Source organism: Lathamus discolor, chromosome 2 (assembly GCF_037157495.1).
Source record: "Lathamus discolor isolate bLatDis1 chromosome 2, bLatDis1.hap1, whole genome shotgun sequence".
Taxonomy (NCBI): Eukaryota; Metazoa; Chordata; class Aves; order Psittaciformes; family Psittacidae; genus Lathamus; species Lathamus discolor.
In genome coordinates this window covers 12,833,422-12,860,514 of record NC_088885.1, presented here as the reverse complement: position 1 = coordinate 12,860,514, position 27,093 = coordinate 12,833,422, and the positions used below count along the sequence as shown (strand labels likewise).

Below are 27,093 nucleotides of genomic sequence, written 5' to 3'. Positions count from 1 at the left end.
AAATAACTCTTTTGGTAGTTCAAAACATCATAAGTCAGGACAGCACTAGGGTGTGACCAAGTAACCAGTGGGCAGCACATGACTGCAGTAGGATCAGTCATGGCTCCATATTTGTGTCCTGCAAGTTGGGGATATCCATATTGGTACACACTTCTTTCTACATAGAAAGTCTTGACTGAAAGCTCCGGACCACTTTCCTAGCACTAGAAATGCAAAACCATAGCATTTGCTCTTTTTTCTTTGTTTTTTTTTTTGGGGGGGGTTCTTCTGTAAAGCAGAAAATTAACTCCATCTGAGCAGCTTCTCTACTTAGGGTAGCCTGCCCAGGGTAAACACAACGTCCAAAACATTTTTGAAAGACGTGTTTGTTCAATGAAAGATAAAATAAATGAAAACAAATTCTTCATCTGCTATGAATGAAGAGGAAGGGAAAAAACAGATATTATCAGAGCGTGTAATTAAGCTCCAAATGAAAGGATATTGTTTTCCTCATCAGGATTGTTTTGTTAAGATGCACTTCAGGGGCATAAAACCGCAATGGGCATTCCATGAAACGTGAGACCTCTCTGGAAACAAATCCCCGTTGTGTGATCAAAGGAAGATAAGTGCTGAGGCGTGAGCCTGGTCAAATTTATGAAACAGCTTTGCTTCCCACATTAAACCACAAGCTTCCGACTTCTCTCCATGGGTTTGCAAAAACCTATGATCAGTGAAAACTTTTATTAACATTTTTTATGTAATATTACTATATTTATGTGATAGACTCAAAAAGTACTGAACTTTCTGATCAAAGTTTTACATTATTGCTCCTTCCTTCAGAAGACACTGTCTTTCTGCACTGTTGCTTCACTAACCTCTGTTCTGTGCCATCATGTCCTGCGCTGGTGAAAAGCAAACTGGACAAAGCTGCCCTAACACATTTTTATCTATGATTTATGGATTCCTTCAGCTCAGGTTCTGTAATAATTTGACAAGTCAATACAAAACTTCTGAGGTTCCTTTTTCAAATCCAGATGTCTGATGATGTGCCCGGTGAAATAAAAGAGGTTCTTCCACTGATTTTAATAGGCCCATGAACGTACTCATCCTTTCACATATACAGAGCATTTTCACAATAGCCAGTTTTGCAGTTGTATAGCTAGCCACCTATGTGAAATTACTCATTCTTCACTAATAGATAATAATATGCTTATAAACTTCAGTTGTAAGCTGGAGATGGGAGTGGGTAGAACAGGGTGGCGGAGCCCACTCACCCTTGTCTTTTCAGTGAGGGTTAGGTACTTAGAGATTACACCCTAAAACATCCCAACAAATCTTTTACCTGGAAAATATTCCTCTTCAAAAATTACCATTTTGTCCAAACGGAAACATTTCAAACTCAATGAAATTTTTGACGGACTGAGGGTTTATCTATTCTCTGGCTAATTCCAGAGGGACCAGCAGAAGCAGAACTGGGCCAAGTCACAAACTTGACCTTTCAATTGGAAAAGGACATTTCACAAAAATCCATTTTTTACAAGAGAACTTTCGAAAGCATTGACTCCAACTCAAAAAATAAAAATGCTCCAAAATCTACAGTTTGAAAGACCTTGAAAATCTCTGCAAAATACACCTGTCACCTCTTCGGCCTTCTATGACTTTTGCTTCCCATTTCACATTTCCAATATAAACTACCTGCAGCAGTATATATGGGAAACTCAGCTGGTCTGCAGGGGAGGAACATAAATACAAGTCTAACAAACGGTGGCCAATGAGGATGCTCTAAACCGACACATAATAGCAAGCTGCTTATCCCAAACAACCAAACACACATTCAGAAGCACTCCAAAGGGTGAGTAATTCTGATTCTAATGATGGATGAAGGGTAACCTCATGTCACATAAATATATGGAAGACAGACTTCTTCCTAGAACCTTCTCAGGAACAGCAATATTTATTGTAGCATTTTCTGTTGTTATAATATTTATTATAGCAGTATTTATTACATCATTTTCTATCCAAGGGGGCTTGTATTCCTGTGCTTACAACCTGATTTACATACCATGCACACAGCTTGTGCTGGAACGCAGCAGCTACATGATATGCTGCAACATCATTTTTCTTCTTGCACTGTTTGTTTTCAGTAACGCTGAAACTCATTGCGACACACGGGCTGTCAGTATATTTACACAGCCCTACAGGATTTCCTTCCTAGCTGCATCTCTCAGAGAAGCCACCACCCGTTCTGCTCTGGTCTTTTTAGCAGGTTTGTTTATTATAGCTGGAAGAAAGTCTGTTTGTTCAAACACCCTCACTGTTACTCAGACATCTTCTTTATGGTTTTCAGTTGGTTCCCGTTACAGCCTAAACGGGATTGATAACTACTACTGCCTCTGCAGAGTGCCGATCAGATGGACAGGCATCAGATAAGGACCTGAAACTCCATCAGTATATCAGGCAAGATGTGTATTTCTGTCACACCTGCTCCCTCAGCACTTTCAGGCTCCTAAAAGACCAGAGCTCTTTTCTCCCACATAAAGTATCAGAGGATTGGATTAGCAGATTTTAAAGGCTAGGGAGGCATAATCTTCTACAGAACACCTACTTCAGCGTTTCCCCCAGCACATCTTGACTAAACAGATGCAGTTCAGCCTTGAAAAAAGTAGCTATGGAGAGGCTCAATGAAAATGTACTATTTGCTACAGAAACCTGATGGAAAAGACATTTGCTGTGCTGAGAAAACAGCATTGAAGTCATAAATAGTAATAAAGTAATAAATATATTTTTAATATCAAACATTATGTGAAAATAATAGCTAACAGAACACCCTTTAATTGTGTTTTGCTTTTCAGTACTGGATTGATGGAAAGGAAAACTCGTTTCCTATTGCCGTCCCAAAGCTATGGCCATAAAAATAAAGTTTATTGCAAAATATTCTACTCCTATTTCTCTTATGGGTTCAGGTTGTGTCATTAAACTTACCGTATGCAATACATAAATACATTCTTTATATTAAGATACTTCCAATTCTCTTTCTTAAGACATCTTCCCGCTCTCCACCCAACATCACTGCATAGATAGGGCCAGATTTTGCTATCTCCTGTGACAGCTTCAAGATTTAACACTGGAGACTCTTCAAAGGGGAGGCAATGAGTAGTCTCTGCTGCCAAAACCTCCAATGTCTGTTCTTTAAGAAAAATGGATTTGAAAGCAGTCATGACTGGAAAGATGAAACGCCTCCCTTCTGCTCCTTCAGTTTCTCTTATCTGGCCAAGTCCTGTATCCCAGAATGGCAGAGCACACCATCTCAGCACACCTCATACCTGGGCAGCATGAACTGCCTGTGCAAGAAGGTTTTTCCAAATCTCTGGTCTGAACCTGCCAAGCCACACTCCATGATTCTCACCCCTCTTGCCAGCTACCCCAAGCAGGAAGAGTTTGGCTCCTTCATCCCACGATACCTTCAGAAAGCTGGGATGGGTTTACATGCAAAGTGATGCTAATGAAGGTGGATGAACCTTAAGGGGATTCATCTAGTAACTGAAAACAAACCTTATTCTTTACAGAATAAATGCACTCTAACTCTTTTTTGGTGTTGTGTTGTTTTTTTTCTTCTCCAGTACAGTATGTTGAAGATGTCTCTGCTCACAGCAGGGGTTTGGACTAGATGACCTTTGAGGGTCCAGTCCAAACCAAACTATTTTATGATTCTGCTACCTTGGTCTTCAGGTTAAGTCTCTAAGGACACCTTTCACTATAACAGAAGTATTCAAAGAACCACCACATACCATCCCCCACCCATCCAAACCTTTGCAAAAGCTTCCAGATAGAGCTACAAATTTAAGGATTTTTATCATCATCCACTTTCAAGCAGTCCTACTCTACCCTCTTCTCCAGCTTGACAAAGGAGGATTTCAGCTTGCCCAGCAGCACTGTTTCCACATGCAGTGGAAAACTCACATGCAGCAGCAACTCGACAACAGGAAATAATGAGGTAAAACAAATCATATCTGGTCAGAACAGCAGTGAGGTTTCTGACTTACACATGCAGATTTGCATGGCTCGAGCACTTTGGACAAATAGCCATGTATTAGGTTGTTACCTAGACCATGTGTTAACATCCTTTCTATTTGTTATTTATCAAAGCGCAGTGCTCAGAATTTGAGGGCTCAAAATTTGAGGGCACATGCGTAAGTTTTCAGAAGAGAAGGAGATCCCAAGAAAAGCAGAATCAGGTTGGTTTTCCTGCGAGTCATTTGGTCTGTGGGTTTGGCATCCTCAAAGCTGGGTGAAATCGTTTAACTGGGTAATTCTAGTGGTTCAAATGCGTTCCAGGTGAACTCTGTATCAGAGTAGCTTGGGCAGTTCTTGAGCTCATAAGAGTGACCTCAGCATACAATTCTCTTGATGATAATATAATCTAAACTAACTTCCTACCCATGTATATGCCCTAACCAGCATACCTTTGAAAGCATATGTAGCGAAGAACAAAACTATACCTTACATTATATAGCTCTTTGCACAGCTTTTGGCTCCAGTATGCTACAAATTCATGAGAAGTGTGGAAGAAAAGCCAGACCAAGTCAGTCTGTGTAGCATAGAGTTCTGTATCCAGCTATGTCTAAAAGCAAGAGGCCTATGGAAGAACAAGGCAAGCACAAAGTGTTATTTTGCTCACATATTTCTGCACCTTCCAACATTCATATTTGCCATTTCTCTCTCAGCATTTCCAACATTCCCAACAGTAAAATCAACAGATTAATCACACACTTCATGAAAGCATACCTCCATGTTCTTTTCATTGCTCTAAATAGTTCAGTATGATTAGCAGACTTTATCATCTTGCTATTAATCTCTTGCAGATTATTTCCCTGACCAACTATGAATATGTTGAAAATCACTGGCCTCAGCAGAAGCACTTGTGGAGTTTTCTCCACCAGGAGGATAAAAGTATTTACACCTTCTCCCTGTTGACTACCTTTTAATTAGACAGTAATGCTCAGGCACCATTCAGGCACCTCAGACCTGGGTAACTTACTTTCTTTGTGAACCTTTGGTGAGAAATCTTAGTAAAAGTCTTTTGCAAGTCCAGGTAGATGATCTGAACCGGATTACCCTATCCCCATGGCCAGTGACATCTTCAAAGAGCTGCAGCAGCTCTGAGACAGCACTTACTGCTGTCTTCCCATAAACATCCTGTTTATTTTAATCCAATCTGTGTGCCATTAATTACATTTTTTCCAGGAAGTCCACCAAATTTAGTCAGATGTAATTATTTATTTAGACAAAGGCATTGCCACAATCTTGCTAACAATGAAGTCAATTGTTTAGTGCAGATAGTGATCAATGAGTCACCTTTTTTGCTCTTTCTAAAAAAAAAAAAGAAAAACAAAAACAAAAAACCAAAAGTTACTTTGTACACAGAGGGAGCATAAACAGCAGTAATGTGGAAAAATGCTGACAGGATTCTGGAGCACGAAACACGTGGGGCTGGAAAAATGACCATATTCTTCAAGACAGACACTTCTCTAGAATCAGAATCCATGGCATGCTTTTGTAGTAATAATAATAATAATGATAATAAAAATACTTATTTTCCTTAGATACCGATTCTGCTTTGGTGCAAAACTGAAGCCTACAGAGCTCTTTACCTAAAGAAAACCTGTTCTGTGCAGAATTGATGGATTTGATGACATCCTGTTTATTTCAAACAGGACTTCAGAGTGTCACTGGATAAAGAAGATTTAAGAGCACTTCTTCAACATCTTGCTATCCAATGGTAGAAACTGTATTTGAATATCCTAAGCTTCTTTGACAGTTGTGGCTTTTAAATAGCCAAGATCACATAAATAACTGCCATAAAAATAAACAGTCTAATGCTCCAATCATGAACACAGCTCTTAGTGCTATGATTACTATACACTGCCTGACAAGTTGTTAGGACTTGTCCCTTGCTTGTTATTCATTATTTCTCAACTGCAGGACAAAATCCCTCACTGGCTTCCCTAGTCTGCACAGACAGGTCTCCAGCTCTCAACAGACTTTGCTCACCATAAAGATCAAGTGAAAGGTCACGAATCCTGACTAATCGCAGTCAAAGCTTGGACTCTGCAACCTGAGACCTAACCCTGTTCCCCGCCAGTCCCCCGAAACATTCCTGTGGACTTCAGTCGTGTCTGGAGAAGTCCATAACTTCTCAGACTTGACTCTGGTTCAGTTTTGTTTCCAAGTACGGTTACAGCATTGCTGTAGGCTTATATAAAATGTGTGTCTCTCTCCTGAGTATTACTTCTTCCTCTTTTTTTTTCCCCTGAAGCAGGGGAGTCTCTTCCCCTCTCTTTCCTGACCTGTGAGCAAAGCATTTCACTGAAAGCATCTCCATCAAACAGCAAAACCTCTGGCACACGATTAAATAACTTGTGTCAGCACTTCCATCTCTAAAAATGTGCTAAAAATGCTGAGGAAAAAAGGAAACAGAAGTGATGTGTAACATTCACCTTTAGCCTCATTTATTCCGAAATTGAATAACTACATCCAGGCAAAACAATAGGCATTTTCCTAGGATCACCAGTCACAAGGGACAGAACATAAACTTCACCTCTGGTCTATTTGATGAGGTTTTGATGAGAAGAAAGTGAAATGACACACACACACAAGTTGCTAACAAGAAGTATCTGACAAAGGAGAGCAGTATTTCAGGACAGTCAGCAAAACTACAGGTTGAGAAACAGAAAAAGATAGTTTGTTATGTTCTGAGGATTGGCTGTTTTTAATCTTCCATGTGATAATTTTGCAGACAGTTTTACTCCTACCATGTCATAAACTAGTATTTTATAATCTGAAAAATTACATGGTCCATGTCGGTACTCAATTGGAGCATGTATCACATGGGGTGTGAATACTTCCAGGGGTGGTGACTCCAGCACTGCCTTGGGCAGCCTGTTCCAATGCCTCACCGCCCTTTCAGAGAAGACACTGTTCATAATCTCCAGTCTATACCTCTCCTGGTGCAGCTTGAGACCATTTCCTCTTGGTCTGTCATTTGTTACTTGGAAGCAGACACCAGCCGCCTCCTGGCTCCATCCTCCTTTCAGGTACTTGTAGAGAGTGATAAAGCCCCTCCCCAAGACCTTTCTGCACTAAAGGTGGTATCACTGTTGTCATCCTTCTAGTCTAGATACAAAATGTTTGTATTTTGATTTTTCAATGCCATCTTACATAAAATAAATGGCATACTACCACAATAAAGGAAAAGAAAAAAAAGTTCACCTACTCACCTAGAGAGCAATAATTTACCCTGAAGTTTCAAATCAGCAGCACAGTCATCAGATTGACAGTTCCTCTCGAAAACTGTCTGTAAAAAGAAAAAAGAACTATTATAGCATGAAAAGAGTATGATCAGAATTCAGAGAAGGGACATGTCCAGCTGGAATACAAGAAACACACCAAAAACTGTGATACAGGAATATACGATGTGCGTGTTCAGGAAATTCAAGAGCAGACAAATCTCATCTTTATCAGAAGTGGTTTTATTCTCTTTCAATTGAACAAGAAGTCTCACCAGGACCAGACTTTCCCAGAGGTTTTCCTCAATCCATTTCCACTTCTCATCTGACAAGAATTACTGCTTACACGGTATTTCTGGCACTCTCATTTCTCTTCTCAATGCATGTGTATGAAAATGAAACAGCAAATAAGATATTTATGAAACTATTTTTAGTCCTAAGAACTGCAAGTAAGGAAATCATGCGCCAAACTTATTCACTAGCCTGTACTAAAGACAGAGAATTAAACTTTGTTTCTTTTTATATAAAATCTCAGACTGGTTTGGGTTGGAAGAGGCTTTAAAGCTCACCCAGTTCCAATTCCCTGCCACAGGCAGGGACACCTTCCACTAGACCAGGTTGCTCCAAGCCCCATCCAACCTGGCCTTGAACACTGCCAGGGATGGGGCAGCCACAGCTTCTCTGGGCACCCTGTGCCAGCGCCTCAGCACCCTCACAGGGAAGAACTTTTGTGTGGTATGAAACATGTTTGCCATTTTGTAAGCAACAGAAAATTACAAAGATATTATGTACCAGTGAAACCATCAAATAGAATCACTGTCAATCTTGTGAACTCTGGTAAAGACTGTCATTGAGGGAGTTCAACAGATTGATAAAGCTGGGAACTGTAAAAGGACAACATGACTCCTGGACATAGGCATGCTATTTAAACAGCAAAAAGAAGGAATATGTGAGAAGTCTATCATCCTACGAAAACCTCTACAGTCATAGCTAAACGAGGCAGTCACCAGTGAGTGAAAGAAGAGGACAGGAACATGTTCCTGAAATCCAAGAAACCCAGATGCTTTCAAGATCATGGTTTCTCCTGCTCATGAGAACAGAGATCAATACCTTTCTGAACATATGACTAGAATTTTCAGACTCATTCTTTCTGAGTTGTAATGCTCTCCAGCTTACCAAACATTCAAAGAACAAATACTCAAAACGAGGGTTGCCAACACTGTTCGGCTAGGAAACCTGACAATATACTGATCTCTTCCTTTACTACGAATATTCCTTTCTTTGGCCTTGGTTTCATTACTCTTATTATCAAAGTAAATATATTTCTAACATAAATGCAAATACAGAGCAAATCTCTGCAGGCCACACGTAATGGTCAGTAGGGTTGGAGAGACCCAGGGGGAAAACAAGAAAAAAAAGATACACAGTTAATACATTTCTTATGAGCTCTGTCCAGCCATATCAGAAGTAGAGAAAGACTTTAAATCTTAAGCCCAGGCATAGAGATTCCTAGTCCTTGCCTCTTCAGAAAGATTCTGGGCTAAGAAGGCAGATTACTCACCTTTTTCTATATCATCAGAGCTCTCCAAGAAGGAGCAGACCTCTATGGAGTTAATTGGTGTTGGTCTAGCAGGTACCAAACTATGCTGTAGGCTGTACTGGCTTGCAACAAGAAAGATCAGAGGTTGCCATTTGGGGCTAATTTACTTTGCCCTTTTATGTTCCCACCTTTTGCTGTCTCAGAATTTGAGAAGTGGAAATTGTTGAGGATTTAAACACAAGGGCTGAACTTACCCGTCCTCCCTAATAAAGGCTACCACACCAAAGGACAAGAATAGCCTTGACACAGGAACCAGCATGAGGTGTTCCTCTCAAAACATGGCATGTTTCAGATGTATTAGTCTCGAAAGTCCTCAGAATTAATTCTCAAACACCTAGTAGCTATATATAGGAAATACTTTTTGACCTTCAGAAGAGAAAGTAAAATAAACTGTAAAAATATTCTTGCCTGCCAGTTTCCCTATTTGCATTGCCAAAATCTTGGCAAAGTGAAGCGAACGATCAAAGAGATGACCTGCACGTTTCAAAGAATAAAGTACTGTAAGTACGTTTAAGTAACTACCTAATAATGCTGGAATTTTGTTACTAAATCTATAGTTGCAGTTCTTCAGAAAGAATTAATAAATATCTCATTTTCTAAAACTACTGAGGATGTATCACTTCCAACACATCATGCACTAGGCAGAAGCTACTTTGAAATACTTCAGGAGTATTTCATTATGTCATAGAAACACAAGTTTCTACACAGCACTGGGATGGCAGAAAGAAATAAGGATTAGGAGTCCCCCAGATCCATAACTGTGTAGGAAAGAACCCTTTGCTTTTGTGGAGAATTTTGAACCTGAACCCATTCAGGTCTGGAAGGAAAAAAGGATTCCCAGCCCAGCCAGCTGGAGGAGCCACCAGTGCAGCCACACTTGGTTCAGCAGCTCACTTCAATCATAGACTAATGATATCTATGCATGATTTTGCTATTTTCCACTGTTTCTATGGTCTAGATAGATGTTGTCATGACTCTGCTCCACCTCCCTTTGCCTGTCACAGCCTCAACCCTGTAGCTTCTCACAGTGAGTGTCCCTCCAATTTATTCTCTGCTCTCTCATGCCTCCCCTTCCCCAGCCTGTTGTTTCTTCTGCCTTTCCAGTTGAATAATTCCTGCCTGTTCAAATCCCTCCTAAAATTAAGGAGTAAACAGACTTGAAGTCATCATAACATTTCCTAACTCTGCTTATATATTCTGTTACTGTGCCCTTACTTGGTCTGCTTGGGGGCTGTGATTTCTTTGGCCAGAAACTCTACCTAACCCAGCACTGCATGTCGTTAATGCAGTAGTCCATTCCTGGGATATGCACACGCCCACAGGCACAGGCTGCAGTATAATCACTAATTTTAAGTCTAAGCAACCGTTAAAGTGGTTTCAGTTTTACAATACCAGTTTTAGGGATTTAAAGAGTTCTTTACTTATTTTAAAAGTGTTGAATGAGGTAATCAATGGGCTGTATGTATTATCCAGAACTGGTAAAAGGGAAGTAGGGCAAAATAAATTCATTGCACTTTGGAAAAATATCAAGTCAAAAAGCCTACATTAAGATATACTCACTATAATGAGTGAATATACACATCTGTTCACAACTGAATATACAGTAAGGACAGATGTAGAGCCAGCTGATAAGGAAGCGGATATGTCTAGATCTGGGCCTCAAAGCAAGTACCTTTGTGTCCATTCTGCCCCTTGAAGAGATGTGGTGGATTAAATTCCATGTTCTGTGGTAAAGGCCTGGGGGAAATGTAGAGTCCCTTGCCTCAGAAAGTAGGAGGAGGAGGAATGCTTAGTTCCTGTATCCTAAGGCATTCTAAGAACAAAGCTGCTGAGTACTGGGTGTGAAGACATTTTCCTTTTCTTTCTTGCTCATGGAGAACTGCTAAGGAATGCTGCTAGGAGGTAAAACAAGCAAGAAGGAGCCTGGCTTCTGCCTAATGGTCAAAGCTCTCTGCTCAGAGGAAGGTGATCTGGGATTTCAAACCTAGCTTGCTAAATTGCTTCACTTTCTTTCAATGGCTATATACAATTAAATACATCGATGTTTCTGGGAGTAGGAAAGAGAACAGGAAAGAGAGAAAACACAGAAAACAGTGGAAATCATCCAACAAACAAAGAAAAAAACAAAGAAAAAGTCCTTTCCCAGCTCAACTATTCTGTGATTCACTCTGCATCAGGCCTTTAACTACTTCCTCACACACCAGTCTATAAAAGTTCCTTTAACTTCATAAACTGTGTCATGTACTTCGACAAGGATAACTCAGGTTATGGAAAATAATCTGGGTTAAGAATATAATATTCCAATCTCTACACTGCCTTCCTGTAAATTGTCACCATACCCGATGGTATGTAGAGGGATGACTTGGTAATTAGATCATGCTAGTAACGCAGAAGCTATTCTAGTTAAAGAATGCAGGATAAGAGGACTTGTTAGTGTAATAATTCTTTATTTTTTAGAACTTAATGCTAAATGGCTATTACCATGTTACCTGGTGAAGTTGGGTTCATGGGTCCTTACTTAGGAACCAAGATACGTGATCCAATTTTTAAAAGTGCTGAGCTGTAAGCAAACGTCACTGCCTTTTTTAGGAATTATTTCCTGGTTTATAGCTTTACAAATCACTTAGCCTAAATATAGATGCAGGAGCCTGATTTTAGACCTTCATTTATTTTGTCCTTAAATTTTAAAGTTGCCTGCAAAATAAAGCTATTACCTACCAATCTAATGACCACAGAAAAAGAAGTCGTGATTGACTCTGCCCAGAAATCCTATGCTCCACTATACTACCCATAGAAACGGTCCATTCATATATCCTGCTGAGCTAAATGCAAAATGGTTGATTAAAATTCCCACTAGAAAAGAAATTATGGAAAACTTTATAGGATTTCATCAGATGTGCTGGCTATGAGGAGGACACACGATTTACACAATACCCCTACTGAGTGTTGGAGGAAACAGATGACAAAGGCAGGAATATCAGGGGAATGAGAAACATTCAACAGAATCTTACTTTGAAACCAAAGAACTGTGCTGGTACTGCCTGGTGCAGGGGACCAAGTTTAGCTAGCAAACTCCTTTGGCTCCATGTAGACTCCCATCAGAGCATGTCTTCAGTGAAAGAAAAAGAGATGCTTGTTTATAGTACATTAGTGTAAGAAAACAGAAACTGCCTAGTAATAATTATTTTAGTATATTAGTAAGGTTGCAACTATTTAAGTCGAACTTTTCCAGCTGGGGAATGCTACAGGGGAATTAATCCCCTTTACTGAGTGGAAGACTTGGGACCTATGGCTCATGACTAGCACCTTGCCATTTGTCAAGCCAGCTAAGGCCAAATGCAATAATTCCTCCCCTATTCCATCTGCATCCTGCTTTCAATAAGTGTTCAAAACTGGGCCAGAGCACCAAGCTAAAAAGAAGACACTCAAATATAAAAGGAACAGGAACTCCCAAAGGAAATCAAATGTTTAGAAAAGATCAGGCACGAAACCTGTTAGCTATTGAAAGCAAGCATGAATTAATAAACATATGTATTAGTTATTCCTCACAGCAGTGAGTGGATTTAACAATGTAATCTTTTGTCCTCATATTCTCCTGGGGTGAAGAATTACAATTGGTGGCAATAGAAATATGCCCCCAGCCTTTCAGAGCTCTATTCGATTTGTAGTCTGACTCACTCATTTTTCAGGCTGAGGCAACTTTTTCTCTTTTAAATCATTAACAGTTCAGATGGTCCAAATAGTGTTCTCATTGCACAAGACTTCAGGCCTTATAAATTCATAGAACAATAGATGAGAAAGACCTATCGGGTTAATTGTCCCATCTCCCCACACCATTATAGGATGAATTTCTGCAGCACATCTCTCAATATATTTTCCTGTCGTGTCTTAAATGGCCTTCCATTTACTTGGGATGACTACAGAAGAATTCAATTATATCATCTCAGGAGGGTTCTTTAATGACATTTGAGAACCTTTTTCTACCCTAAACCTCCTTAGTTCTACCATTAAAAGTAGAACCATGTAAGATGAATCTTTCTCACTCAGGATGCTTTCTTACTTAAATGTTTTAAAACGAGTCAAAACCTTTGTTACTCAGCACACAATTGTATAATTAAAAATACAAAGGCGTAATGACAATGACAAATGAAAAACAGATGTGGCAGCTGTTTCATCATCTGGAAATGCAAAAAAAAAGGTCTTCAAATCATCAGATATGCCATTTATGTCTACTTTTAGCTCATTTAGACCCCCAAGGATACGTGAAAGATCTCTCCTATAATCCACCTGCACCTCTGTGGTTTTGTATTTATGAATGCTGCTCTCAACTGCCAGGGGTTTTGTAGCACTGAGGTACTCTGAGCTGCATGAACTAATACTATCATATTATCTCCTCTCAAGATGTTAGGTATTCCAATTAAGCTCTACTGATCCTTCATATAACTGCTGAAAATACATGAACAGAGCTAATGGACCCTGGCTTCCTGAAGTCTGTCTCTTGTCTCTGTAGCTTTTAAAGACTATTAGCATTTTCTTCTGTAGCTCCACACATAAGCAGGAACTCCCCCTTACTTACAATTACAGTTAACAATTCTCCATCCACAAAACAATCTGGAAATTAAATGCATGCTGTTACACTGAACTGCAGAAATTACCCAGTAGGATTTTAAGTTTGGGTGAATCAATTCCTTGCTTTGTTTTGCTGGCATGTGCAGCTTTTGCTTTGCCTTTAAACTGTCTTTATCTCAACTCATGAGTTTTCTCACTTTTACCCTTCCAGTTCCTATCCCCGTCCCAGTGTTGTGGGAGTGAGCGGCTGTATGTGGCTTAGTTGCCAGCTGGGGCACAACCCTACCACCCTAAGACAGGATCACCCTATAGGCTGGCTCTCCCCTAGCACATATGTCAAGAAATGAAGGTCTATATATCTGTATGTACATTATCATATAATATTGGCTATTGTTCTTTAGGAAGCCCATGAGATTAAACCTGGGGATTAAACCATGTCTTGCGCATACTCAGTTATGCTGGTTTTCCTCTACTGTTAAACAGGAATGTGAACAAGTTGAACAATTACTAGTGAAGCCTGTCATTGCATAAGAACAAGCCTACAGAAACATGCACACCATCAGAGGCACTGATTTCCATTCAATTGTACAAGCAGTGTGCATGCTCTGGGTGGGTCCTTCCCACATTTCCTGGCACAAACTGCTCTCAGGCCCTGCCAGTACAGTACCGGCTCTGACCAAACTCGTCTGGAGCAAAAGACAGACACCACCAAAGGGATGGAAGAGGGAGGAGTGCAAATCATCACTTTCAGCAATCCAACTCCAACCAAACGGAAAACAATGGAAATTAAGCAGGAAGGGTGGCGCACAGTGGATCTCTGCAAGAGTAGATGCAGAAGATAATTTGGGAGCTTGCCCTGCCCAAGTAGGAAATAATTTAGTGCAAGATGTTTCATGTGGAAAACAGCCATTAGGCTGACTCCTGCAGCCTCCCAAAGATTTCCTATGTGCCTGGGTTCAAATTTTACACCTATCCAGCTACTGACAAATACACTCAGTTACTGGGGCTTCAGTGTACCAGTAAGTTAAACTGCCCTGCCCTCCAAGACAGGAGCATCCTAACTCCTGACTCATGCCTGGGAATAGTTTGCAGTAGTTGGCACAGGCCAGAACGGTTCCAACAGCCATTCCAGCAGCTTACCAGGATAAACATGTCACTCCAATGCCTAGAAATGCCCTGGGCACAGCTCAATTTGCTGGCAGAGACGTGACCTGACTCAAGCACTCACACAGGGATCTCTATTCTGGAGAAGGTATCATTGACAAAACGTAGACCATGCTGTGTGTATGGATACTACATTTCAGCCTGCCCAGATCTTGTAATTGCTTTACCCTCAGTATGAGACTCTGTGTGTGTGTGTGTGTGTGTGTGTGTGTGTGCTTGTTTTGAGCTAAAGAATGTAATTATTTTTGCAGCAACCTGAAAATCACTAAAGATGTTCGTTAGTCAGCTCCATAAAAATCCTCCTATACTTTCTCATACCTGACAACTAAGTTATATGCAAATGCTTAACCAGCTTTTCAGACACAAGTTATTTCCAAGAAACAGCCGTCTGCTTTAAAAAGGTGAAGCTTATCCCAGGGATGTGCAGCGTCAGCCACTCGGAGGTGCAGCACTGTACCCAAGTCAGTGGCAGAGCTGGGAACAGAATGTCCTGAACACATTCTGTCTCTTCTTAAAACTCACTAGCAGTTTTATGGCAGACCATTCATGAAGTCCTGAAGACACTGACGCAATTAAATCTACTGAGACTATTTTCTTATAACAAAATGGTGTCTCCTTCCACATAACAGCAGGTGATTTTATTACAGTATTTAGAATAGGCAGAATTCTGGCATACCACATTTCAGACTGAGATACATTACTTGATACTACTAGGAACAAATCCCCACTGTATTTGGCAGCAGATCCCTCTCCTTCTTGGTTGATATGTATTTATACAGTGTGTATGCAAAAATAAATGTTACAGTACAAACCACTCACAACGAACTACGCCAAGCCAAGTTCTAAATATACATTGATGTCCCTGAAGTAAGAAAACTTACTAGTTTTTTCCAGTGGATGGGGGTAGCAACTGGATTTGGGAGGCAACAAAGAAGCTAATGGAAAGTCATCCTCAGAGCAGAAGCTTTAGAGTTTGTAATATGTACTCAAAAAGTAGAATCCTTTTTGCCCCCCACCCAGTCTCGACCCACCAGTGATTTTCTGTTTGAGCAAAACTGAGCTGGCTAACCACTTACAACTTGGAAAGCAGTAATCTTCCCCACACAACCAGTCTCCACCCAACAATTGTACAAGTTTCTGAGGCATCCATCAGTAGACACATACACGTAAACCTCAAGTATTTGCTTGTGCTACCACAAAAAATTAGACCAAGCTATAGCAAACCATAACTTCTTGTAAGCACATACAAGAACCAAGAAAATAATTAAGTTCGTGAGAAATTATATATTACTGTATCCTGTTCTAAATAGTCCCTCAGGCCAGTTTAATTACATTATTACTTCATTCTGAAGTACTAGAGCCTCTTTGCTTGCTAAAAGAGGCCAACAAATGGAAGTCCCAAAATTGCATGCTTTTTCATTAGGAAATTTCAGTTAAGAGCCTTTTCTTCAAAGCAATCAGATGTTCAAATTATTTCTCACATTCTGATTGTTTCAAGCACAGTTCATTTAGGAATAGAAGCAGGCTCCTTCACCAAAGACTCAAGGTTTGGTTTTGGCCTGGTTTATTCTTAAATACAAGTATTTTTGCACTGCCTTACAGTAAAAGCTGCATTCTTTTAAAATAAAGGTGACCAATAAATAAAAGCAGTTTGAATGCTATTCCACATCCACACACTTCTTTTACTACTGTAGTCCAAGTGATTAGTCCCTGATCAGACTGTTCTCTCACACACAATGTAATACCGATTTACAGGATGAATATCCAACAAAGTCCTTTTCTGTGATTATGTCATTAGGGACCTGTTACTTTTGGTGGTGGGTGTCTATGAACTCTATTTCCAAGCTGCCTCCTTAATGCATTACAGTAAAGCATTATTAAGAACATCATACGCTCAACATAATCTTCAATTCTCACTTCAAGAGGCCTCTTGGTGGCTTTCCCAACTCCTTGTGTGTAAGCCAGCAGGCAGCACACTCCTGTTGGAAAGTCACATGTGCATGCAGGGAACATCTGGTTCATGAAAACCAAACTGAAATCACAGGGAAAGTGACCACTTCAGCTTTGACATCACTTTAGCTTAAATAAAATCATTTCCAGGTGACTTTAAAGCCCACATGTTTGTAAGATGTGTGGCTTTTCAAGAGGGTCTAGCAGACCTGCAGTAGGATCTTGAAAGACAGAATTTTTTCCCTTTCCTGCCCAGTCAGACCTCCCTCCCATTTCTTCAGCTATTCTCTACTTCCAGCTTATTCTCCTGCAGTCCTTCATAAAAAACAGACACCTGAACTTTTTAGAAGCCTTTAAACAGGATCTTAATGCTGCCTCGAAGCAATAGATGCAACATTTCTGATTTCAAAACGCCACTTTCTGACTGGATCAATAAGATCTAGGGCTTTGGAAAAATCACACACAACTAGCTATATGTAAGGACTTGAGGGCTAGCACTAACACTAAGATTTTATTCTACTTAATAGTATCCTCATCCATGCTATATCTTCGGAAAAAAAGAGCCCACTACAACTGTCTTGGACTTCTAAAATGTTAGGTCCCTATGTAATCATTGGATTCTTTGAAAATGTAAATCGTTTATTATATAAACTTTGCTCCCTACTTTCCCTCTTGGCCTTTTAAAACAATTTCATCGCATGAGGTAACAAGAATCCTGAAAGATTCATAGAATAGTTAGGGTTTGAAAGGACCTGAAGATCATCCAGTTCCAAACCCCTGCCATGGTCATACTCAACCATGTTGCCCAAGGCTCTGTCCAGCCTGGCCTTGAACACTGCCAGGGATGGAGCATTTACTACTTCTCCGGGCAACCTGTTCCAGTGCCTCACTACCCTCACAGGGAAGAACTTCTTTCTTCTATCTAACCTGAACTTCCCCTATTTAAGTTTAAATCCATTTCCCCTTGTCCTATCACTGCAGTCCCTGATGAAGAGTCCCTCCCCAGCATCCCTATAGGCGCCCTTCAGGTACTGGAAGGCTGCTATGAGGTCTCCACGCAGCCTTCTCTTCTCCAGGCTGCACAGCTCCAACTTCCTCAGCCTATCTTCATACGGGAGGTGCTCCAGTCCCCTGATCATCCTCGTGGCCTCCTCTGGACTTGTCCCAACAGTTCCATGCCCCTTTTATGTTGAGGACACCAGAACTGCACACAGTGCTCCAGGTGAGTTCTCACAAGAGCAGAGTAGAGGGGCAGGATCACCTCCTTCGACCTGCTGGTCACGCTCCATTTGATGCAGCCCTGGACATGGTTGGTTTCTGGACTGCGAATGCACACTGCCAGCTCTTGTTCAGTTTTGTTGACCAAAACCGATATGCCCTGATTTTCCCATGAAAATGGTCTTTGAGGACCCTGCCACGATGCCCTAAGGCTACTCCATCAGGGCTTTGTCACCATGACTGCTACACTAGTTCTAAAGTTCTTCCCACTTCCTTAGGTGCAAGCACACTTGCAGGCATACCCCATGTCAAAATCTTTTTCTGACTAAGCTAAGTGAACATCTGGAAAGCAAATGGAAAGGGATTGTTAAACTCACCCCCTCTCATCCAAATTACACAAAAAAACAAGTCAGGGAAAATCCCACTGTATCTTTGTTTCTACTGTACAATGTCAGCATTTAAGTATTGAAATATTGATCCGAGACTATGTCTGCAGGGCAAGATGAGACCTTTGAGTTTAAACCCAGTGGTAAAGCATCCAAGCAGTTTTGCTCATGTAACACTTTAGTTTTCAGCACACTGCCTAAATTCCAAAGTTCTCCCCAAGTTCCCATCATATCATTGCAACAATACAACATTCAGATATGTTAACAGCCACACAATCCCTCTTTTTTAAAATTGAGTATTTCTTAGATGCATCTACCATTCATACCATTTATAAAAATACACCATGCTTGAACAAATACTCATGTCTCTGAGTACAAGGATTATACACAAACGCAGTTCAAAACACTTGTGTAATATGACAAAGCAAATCTCTTTTAAGCATTTTTATTACTTTTTGTCTTTTAATAGTGTTCAGGGGCCTGCAATTTCAACACGGTAACATATTCTTGGGAGCAGGATCAGAAAGTGATGTTACAGACGAACATGCAATCATTACTTAACAGACATGAACCTCTCAGGGTTAAAAACAAGATCTAACAATTCAGTGCTAAAAGCCTCAGACTCCAGACAGTCTTTTCACAAGGTTTTTTAAGTTTCCTATTCACAAGCAATGCCAGCTCATAACTGTAAGCATGCTTTGGAAAATAAACTTGACTGAATGCAACCCTGAGCAACACAATCTAACTTGTAAATTGGCTTCACTTTGAGCAAGGAACTGGATCTCCGAAGGTCCCTTCCAGCCCCAAATTACCCTGCAATTCTGACACACAAGAAGTTTGCAAGCCACAGAAATCTTATTTCCCTATGGAGCCTCAAGCTTCACAGTTGGATGCTCCAGTGCCAGCACTGTGGGAGGCTGAATTGTCATGCAGCTGCAAGGACTGTGCTGGAAGTGGAGTCTCTAGAAAGGTCACTAACAGGGTCTCTCTCCTCACCTGCTTCATGAACCCTGAAGGTGTTTAATACCTTCAGAAGCACTGTCTTGATCACTCCTGTCAAAACCTGCCAAAATTGGCCAGCATTTCCCAAAGATACTAGTGAGGTCAAGACAGACAAACAAGACAGGCAGGATAATTGCATTCACTTCAATTCCTTCGGGAACAGTTTGGAAGAAAGAACAAAACAAGCAAAACAAATCTTTATTCTCTAAATGAGAACTGTTTCAACATTAAGGGAGTTCTCCTGCTCTCACCAAAATTAAAGACAAAAGTGTTTTCTGCTGTGCAGTGGAACAAAATGGGACCCTAATAAGTACATGGCCATACTTACACTTTACTTTTCCCAAAACAAACCATCCTATTTTAGCAGGGCATGTCCTGCATTAACTGCAGGAATGGGTTTCCCCTGCCAAAAGACTGCAAGTGAGGAACCCTCAAGAAAAGAGGGCAGTTGGGCCAGGCAAGTTTTCCTTTACTCTGTCCACTGTTCCTCTTCACACAGATAGGCAAATTCCCATATCCCCTTCTGGAGCCAGCCCTGTCTCTCCGGCACTACCGAAGGCCCAATCTGGACAGAAGGCCATGGCCAAGCCTTTCACAAGAACCTCCTACATGAAGAGAAGAACCAGAAGGAGAAGGACCTTTGTCACTCTTTCCCTTATTCATAGAACGGACTGGGTTGGAAGGGACCTCAAAGCTCATCCAGCTGCAACCCCTGCCACAGGCAGGGACTCCTTCCACTAGAGCAGGTTGCCCCAAGCCCCTGTGTCCAACCTGGCCTTGAACACTGCCAGGGATGGGGCAGCCACAACTTCTCCGGGCAACCTGTGCCAGCACCTCACCATCCTCCATCTTCTCAGCACAAAGACCCTGAAACAAGAACGTGACCTCACCTTGCACTGCCCAACTTTGTCAGCACAAGTCTTTACTATATCATGGAGAAACATTGATGTCACCCACAGTAAGGATTGTACAAAAAGACTACTGTGTGCAAACAACCCAGAGTTTGGCAATCCCCTTTTATGTCCACTTCTGATGTCAGTTCAGCCACAGACCTTCTAGGGAAATAACACGATCCAAATCTAACCTGGTTCCTTTGTGCTATCTTTTGTCCTTTCTTCCAGCGGAGAATGGGCTTGAGAGCAGGCAGATCCTTGTCCTCTTTTCCTCTTTCTATTACATGTTCCCCAAGGCTGTATGCAGCTTCAAATACAATTGGTGATATAACATCTTTGACTCTTTTCTGTAAGAGAAAACAAACAGGTATTTCACCTATGCATATAGGCAAGCAGATTTTTATACACAACTATTAAACATTTAATTACAGCTTTTTTTTCTCTATCTAACACTGCAGGCAGGAAGCAGGCTTCTCTACTCCTTGATTTTCGTATGTGCCAAACAGGAATAAGCACATTATTCCAAAACAAGTCAGAAGAAGACCTACTCTGGGTTCCAAAGAAACAGTGGCATGTTTGGCACACCTATAAATTCAGTTTTAATAAACCAATAAAAAGTAAAGTAAGTTCATAATTGTTTCCATTAGTCCTCCACAATATGGAAGCAAAGAGCAGATCATCTTCATCTCTGGGGTTTCTAAAACCTAGATTTTGACTGAGGTCACCTCCAGTGTGCTCCGCTTATTAAAAGAAGACTGCATCTTGCCTTGTTGGTTTCTAATATCAATGAAATGAATGGATGGGTAAGGTACCAAAGTGGCTATAATACATGTTTACAGGCATGCAGGGGCAAGAAAAGCCATCTTCCATCACATTTCTAAAGCAAAACTCACAGATCCCGCACCCTCAGCACATTTACACTTTCAGTATATAAAGGAAAAAAGTTTTTCAGTTTCTCTATTTGCTATATTCTAGGCTTCACACCAGATGTATTAAATGGTGCCACATTATGCATCTGATGGGATGAAAGGATTGCTTTTTCTTATTGTTGGAGCCCAAGCCACAAAACCCGTACCATTTGCCACACATGTGACACCTAAATCCAGTTTGTTGTGTGAGGATAAAATGCTCATTGTGGTCTGTTCAGTCCTGACTTCCCAAGTCCAACTAATGAGAAAACTGAAGTGGCAAATGCTCTACCATTACATAAGCAAGTGTTCCTTTCAAATTTTAGCTACTTTAAAGCCTAGCGTGAATTCAGCGCAGATGAAATTGAGGGAATAAATAAATACCATACATAGGCACAACAAATCTTCAAATGGGCAAACTCTCAACTTCGCCTTGCATCAGTTAGCAAGCTTCTCTGAACACAGTCGGCCAACCACAACATGTAATTGATATGCAATGCAATTCAAATTGCACCTTCCAGATGTGGGAAAGCTGGGCACTCACTTGCTTTTTGACCACCCTATTTCATCTCTTTGAAGGCAAGTATTTGCTCTCTCTAATACATTGATTTGCTACAGATCTCTGAAGTCAGACAAAGATTAGCGGCTAACCAAACTCCCAAATCACCGGTTAGCTGGGTGAATAACAGCAGAGACCGGGTTAAATGACATTTACCCTCCTGCACCTTGAAGCCTCCACCCAGTCCCTGAATTAAGTTCCATTACCAATGTTTGCCCATGTCCTGTGCCAGGCAGCAGCCCAGAATTGTCTGAAGTTTAGACCATGCATTGCTTGGAGCGGTTTGGGCGTTCTTGGTAATGGACACCAATCAACACCAGACATATCAACAGTGGTGGCAGCAACTCTGTGACCTCTTTCCCACCCCATACAAAGGGCCACACAAACACTGGGGCACTGCTAATCCCCTTGGCAGAAAACACACCAATGACTTCAGCCCCTTCCACTGTTCCTACCCTTAGGGTAAGAGTTGTACCTTACAGAGATTACTAGATAACAGAGATTCAGCTAAACAACAAGCCTCGGCCAGCAGGTCAAAGGAGATGATTCTTCCCCTCTGCTCTGGTGAGACACCCCTGCAGTCATGCATCCAGCTCTAGAGCAACAGCACAAGAGGGATGTGGAGCTCTTAGAGCTAGTCCAAAGGAGGCCATGGCAATGATCAGAGGTCTGGAGCACCTCTGCTATGGAGACAGGCTGAGAGAGCTGGACTTGTTCAGTCTGGAGAAGGCTCTGGGGAGACCTTATAACAGTTTTCCAATACCTAAAGAGGCCAGCAAGAAATCTGGGGAAGGACTTTTTACAAGGGCCTGTAGTGACAGGTCAAGGGGAAATGGTTTTAAACTGACAGAGGGGAGACTGAGATTAGACATTAGGCAGAAGCTCTTCCCCGTGAGGGTGCTGACGCACTGGCACAGGGTGCCCAGAGAAGCTTTGGCTGCCCCATCCCTGGCAGTGTTCAACGCCAGGTTGGACAGGGCTTGGAGCAACCTGCTCTAATGGAAGGTGTCCCTGCCTGTGGCAGGGGGTTGGAACTGGATGAGCTTTAAGGTCCCTTCCAACCAAAACCTTTCTAGGATTCTGATCCTACTACAACTCACAGAAGCTGCCAGCTTTGCTCTCACATAAAAAAAAAAAAAAAAAAAAAAAAAAAATCACATGTATTAACTTAGGCAAGGATTGTATCAATATAAAAGACAAATATATATACAGAAAAACAAAGCTATAAAAGAGCACCCTATGCAGCAACAGTCAAACACAAATCATCAGGGAAGTCACCACCTAATCCAAACGTATGCAACCAACTGCATAAACATGGAACAATTAAAAACGTATGGAGTGGGTTAAATTAAAATCCACCATTTTTTTTTCCTACTTCTATTGCTACAGTATGGTGTGAATAAGTGTTTAATGACTTTAAAGTGTTTTAATATGATCTTGCAGGGTTCAGTCCAACGCCCTTTGAAGTCAAAAGACAAGTTTCCCATTGACTTCAATGAATGTTGGAGTGTGCCCATATTGTTCGCTGGTGTCTCTTTCTGCTTGATTTTAGTGGTGAAATTGTGACTTCCAGCAGCTAGATTAATTACATGTGTGGATATTCTCTCACCACAGCCCTGGGGAAATGTATTTCACATACCCACTTGTCTTTAATTAAGGATTAAAGTATGAATGCTACCCAGTTATTAATTTTGCCACATGTTCAGTCCCTTCTGCTCACAATCCTAGAAACACAAAGGCGACAGTCTGTGGGATTTGTCCTCAGTAAGAAACAAGACAGTTCTGTCTCACAGGTATGCCACAGACTGACTCTGATGTGAGCGTGTAAAAAGAATAATGAATATTTGACCAAATGCAATCTGGAGAAGTATTATTTTAGGTTGGAAATACACTCAGTTTCTTAGAGTCCACCCAAACATACCACTTACAGTGGCTGAATCATATACTGGCAACACAGCCCACGGACTGCTTTTAAATATTCCTGATTTCTAAAAGGAAGTCAAAAGATACAATGACAATCAGGTTTGAGCTAGACTTAAAATTCCTTCAAGTCAAGGAAACTATTGCTTTTTGTATCAGTCACATGGTCCTAATGAAATGGCTTTGTCAAGGAAAATAATTTCCACAAGTAGCTTTTACACAATGCTGCTATGCTAAGGAAGTATTGAAGGTTAAAGACACCATTTTATCATGAAAAAGCATCCCTGGCAAATCACAGGACATGGACAGCACATCTTCATTAATGAAAAGGACTTTCAGAGGACATTAAAACAAGTGTAACATGCAAAGAGCTCACAACTGCGTAACAAGGGTTCAGTGAGTAACAGCAGTGAATATCCAGTCTATACAGACTGGAAGTTACTAAATTACTGTAAGTTTTCACTGTGCCTGAATTAGAACTGGGGATCTGAAGGTGGGTTTCCCACAAGCCTTTAGCTGTCTTATGTAGTCTGCTTCTTCTTACAAGCAGTTTCTCTAGGTGGTTATTTTTTTTCCTTCCCTTCTTTCAGACCAGATTTCATTCTAGACATAAGAAACTTTTGCAATCAGGCTTTTGCAGAAATCAATACGCTTCAGTCCCTGTAAATTACCCTTCTGCCAGTATCCCTTCCTGCAATGGAAACAGCCCTAGCCAGCTGTATCCTTTCGTCAGGATCTTTAATCTTTTCCTGTGGGGCACATTGCATGACATCACCCTGAACTGAAGATAAAGGTGTTTTGGCATGAACAAACTGAGTTTTTATCACAGGTATTGCAGGATGATTCCTCACTAGTATCTAGGAAAGACAACTCAGAGTCCAAAAAGAGCACACCCTTAAGAGCATCGAAGAAAGCAATAAGGCACTTAGAGATGTTTCAAAAGACACCATGGTCCTGAAAGCTCACCTTAACAAAAAACAGACTTGCCATCTCCTCTTCCATGACAACCACCTCATATACACATTGTCGTGGCTTAAACAAAGTCAGCCGTAAATCACTCCCCCAACCTCTTGCCCTCCCCCTACTCCCAGAGGGACGGAGAGGAGAATCGAAAAGAATGTAACTCCCACGGGTTGACATCAGAACAGCCCAGTAACTAAGGTATAACACAAATCACTACTGCTACCACCAATAATAATAATGGTAAGGGAAATAACAAGGGAAGAGAATACAACCACTCACCACCCGTCGACTGATACCCAGCCCGACCGAGCAGTGATCTAGCCCTTCTGGGTAACTACCCCCAATTTTTATACTGGGCATGACGTGCTGTGGTATGGAATACCTCTTTGGCTAGTTTAGGTCAGGTGTCCTGTCTCTGCTTCCTCCCAGCTTCCCCTCCTCGCTGGCTGAGCATGAGGCTCAGAAAGTCCTTGGTCAGACTAAAAGATTTGTGTTATCAGCTCTGTTCCCAGGCAGAAAGTCAAAAACACAGCGCTGCACCAGCTACTAAGAAGGAGAAAAATAACTGCTACTGCTGAACCCAGGACAACATACATTTTCTAAATGCTGTGGTAGAAGCTGTGCATGGCCACATATTTCTTCCTGTTTGTTTTCTGGCTTAGCAGGGAAGAAACAAGCAAGCAAGCAAAGCCTCTGCCAGATTTATGAGTGCATTTCTGTTTGGCTTTAGTACCAAAAAGTCCTAAGAATCTGAAAAGTAATCACAGAGCAATCATCAAACTTTCGAGCTGTGATTCTGAACATCATTTCCACTTCCCTCTCAAGGATGGAGAGCGATGACTGTAAGAAATCATGTCCTATGCTTTTCATAGGCACAGCCGAAGGCACGTCATGACAACAAAAACACAGGCACGGATCCCAACATCCTAAAGGCATGCTACCTTGGCAGGCAGCCACTGCCTTCTCCAACCTTAAGTCTGTGCTACCAAGAGCTCCCACACATCAGGAACTTGGGCAAATGTGGATGGAACAAGACAGGGCTTTAGTCAAGGGATAGGATTTACTCTGCTCATGATATGAGTAGTTGCCAAAGAGGACTGGGTATCATTTCAGCTTGCTTTCGGCTCAGTGCCACAGTACAGTCAGGGGACTGTACACGAGCCCAATAAATCATCGCATTTAATCCCTGTCTTCTACAAGGTGAAAGTCTCCAGCAGGGGCTCTGAGGAGTGCCAAATTCCATTTTTAATTATGGCCAATGGGCTGAGAAATAAATTGAGATGTAAATAACTCCCCACAATCTACAGCATGAGTCCTGCAGGAATAAAGGACGAAACGTGGTCCTTTAAAGCAATGAATATGAAGTCATTTCCAGAAGCACTGAGAGGAAATACACGTAACCATCAGGGTGACTTCTGCGACTGCCCGTTTTTTGCCCTTGTTCATGTTTTTCTGGAGCTTCTCTCCTCTTTCCCTGTGGTAAAATGTCTCGGTTTTGTAGGGTCTTTTTTTCTACTTGCTCTGGTTTGATCCTGAGGACATCAACCCATGCATAGATTCCAGAGCTTTGACTGAATTCAGCACAGCTTTTCAGTACTTCTGAGAATCAAGCTCTGTTTAGTTTGATGGCTAAGAATTAATTCAAGAACCTGGCTTTAAAACCCTCCACTTGAAACTTTTAGTCTAAACATATTTATTTCAAGTTTTAAACAAGCACTAATAATAGACTACAGGAATTTTTGCAGCCTTAAAACACACACACGAAAAAATCAAAGTGACAATCTAATTTAATAGGTAACATACTAATGCTGTAGGATGTATAATAGCCATCATGCTAATGCTAATCCAGCATAATATTTTAATCAGCTCACAGGTCAATACCACATAACTCCTCAACTCAGTGCCAAGAGATAAACAGTCCTCTGTTTAGTGATATAAAAAATGACTGAAATGTCTACTAACCTTCAGAGCCAAAAGCCACTACTTCCATAATGTATCAAATGGAATATCAGCTTGGTTTTAATAAACATACATTATTGCTCATGAATCAAAATAATGACAGTGCTTGACTTCAAAATCTATTACCTTCTTCTATTATCTTAGCCTCCCTCTCTAAACTCTGAGTCATTCAGGATGCAAGACTTAAGTTCCATGCAGTTCAGTGAAAGTATCAATTAGACAAATTGGCTTTAAACTGGAAAACATATTTCCATTCAGTTCAGACAAATGAATGCACACATGTCATTCTTGTACCTGAAAATGAGTAAGGAGTGACTTATACGACCTCTGTCCTCACAAGAGCCTTCCTCTGTCAGGGGTTTACTTTGATATTCTAGAACTTGTAATTATTTAGCTCAGATTTTAGCATTGGCATCTCCCCATTGTAAAGGCAAACAAAAATTGGTCATGCTGAAGTTATCTAGAAAAGATCAAGTTTCCTGTCTACACACAAGTTAGGTTTTTTAATTTTTATTTTCAGATGTTATTGCAGCTAATGGTGGTGGGGGGAAGCCAACTGCAAACTCTTTTCTGAAGAGGAGGCAGAAATAGACATTTACTTGGTTGGTAAAAGCTTATTTACAACATTATTGGTGAATTTTTTGTCTAATTAGTAGCATCTGAAGACAATCAGAGGCCTGATGTTTCAATAATACATGCTTCTGTTTTCTTTTAAAATCTTGTGAAAGCTACAGTTC

The 27,093-nt window shown here is 41.0% G+C and overlaps 1 protein-coding gene across 1 annotated transcript in view; it reads right to left on the bottom strand.

Moving 5' to 3' along the window:
- Positions 1-27,093, bottom strand: part of ITGA9 (integrin subunit alpha 9) — a 219,634-nt gene that overhangs the window by 86,657 nt on the left and 105,884 nt on the right. Inside the window, exons 16-17 of the mRNA XM_065665773.1 lie at positions 20,239-20,394; positions 7,257-7,333 (exon numbers count right to left, since the gene is read on the bottom strand). Of these exons, the coding sequence (XP_065521845.1) occupies positions 7,257-7,333; positions 20,239-20,394 (233 nt within the window). The remainder of the gene's footprint in view (positions 1-7,256; positions 7,334-20,238; positions 20,395-27,093) is intronic.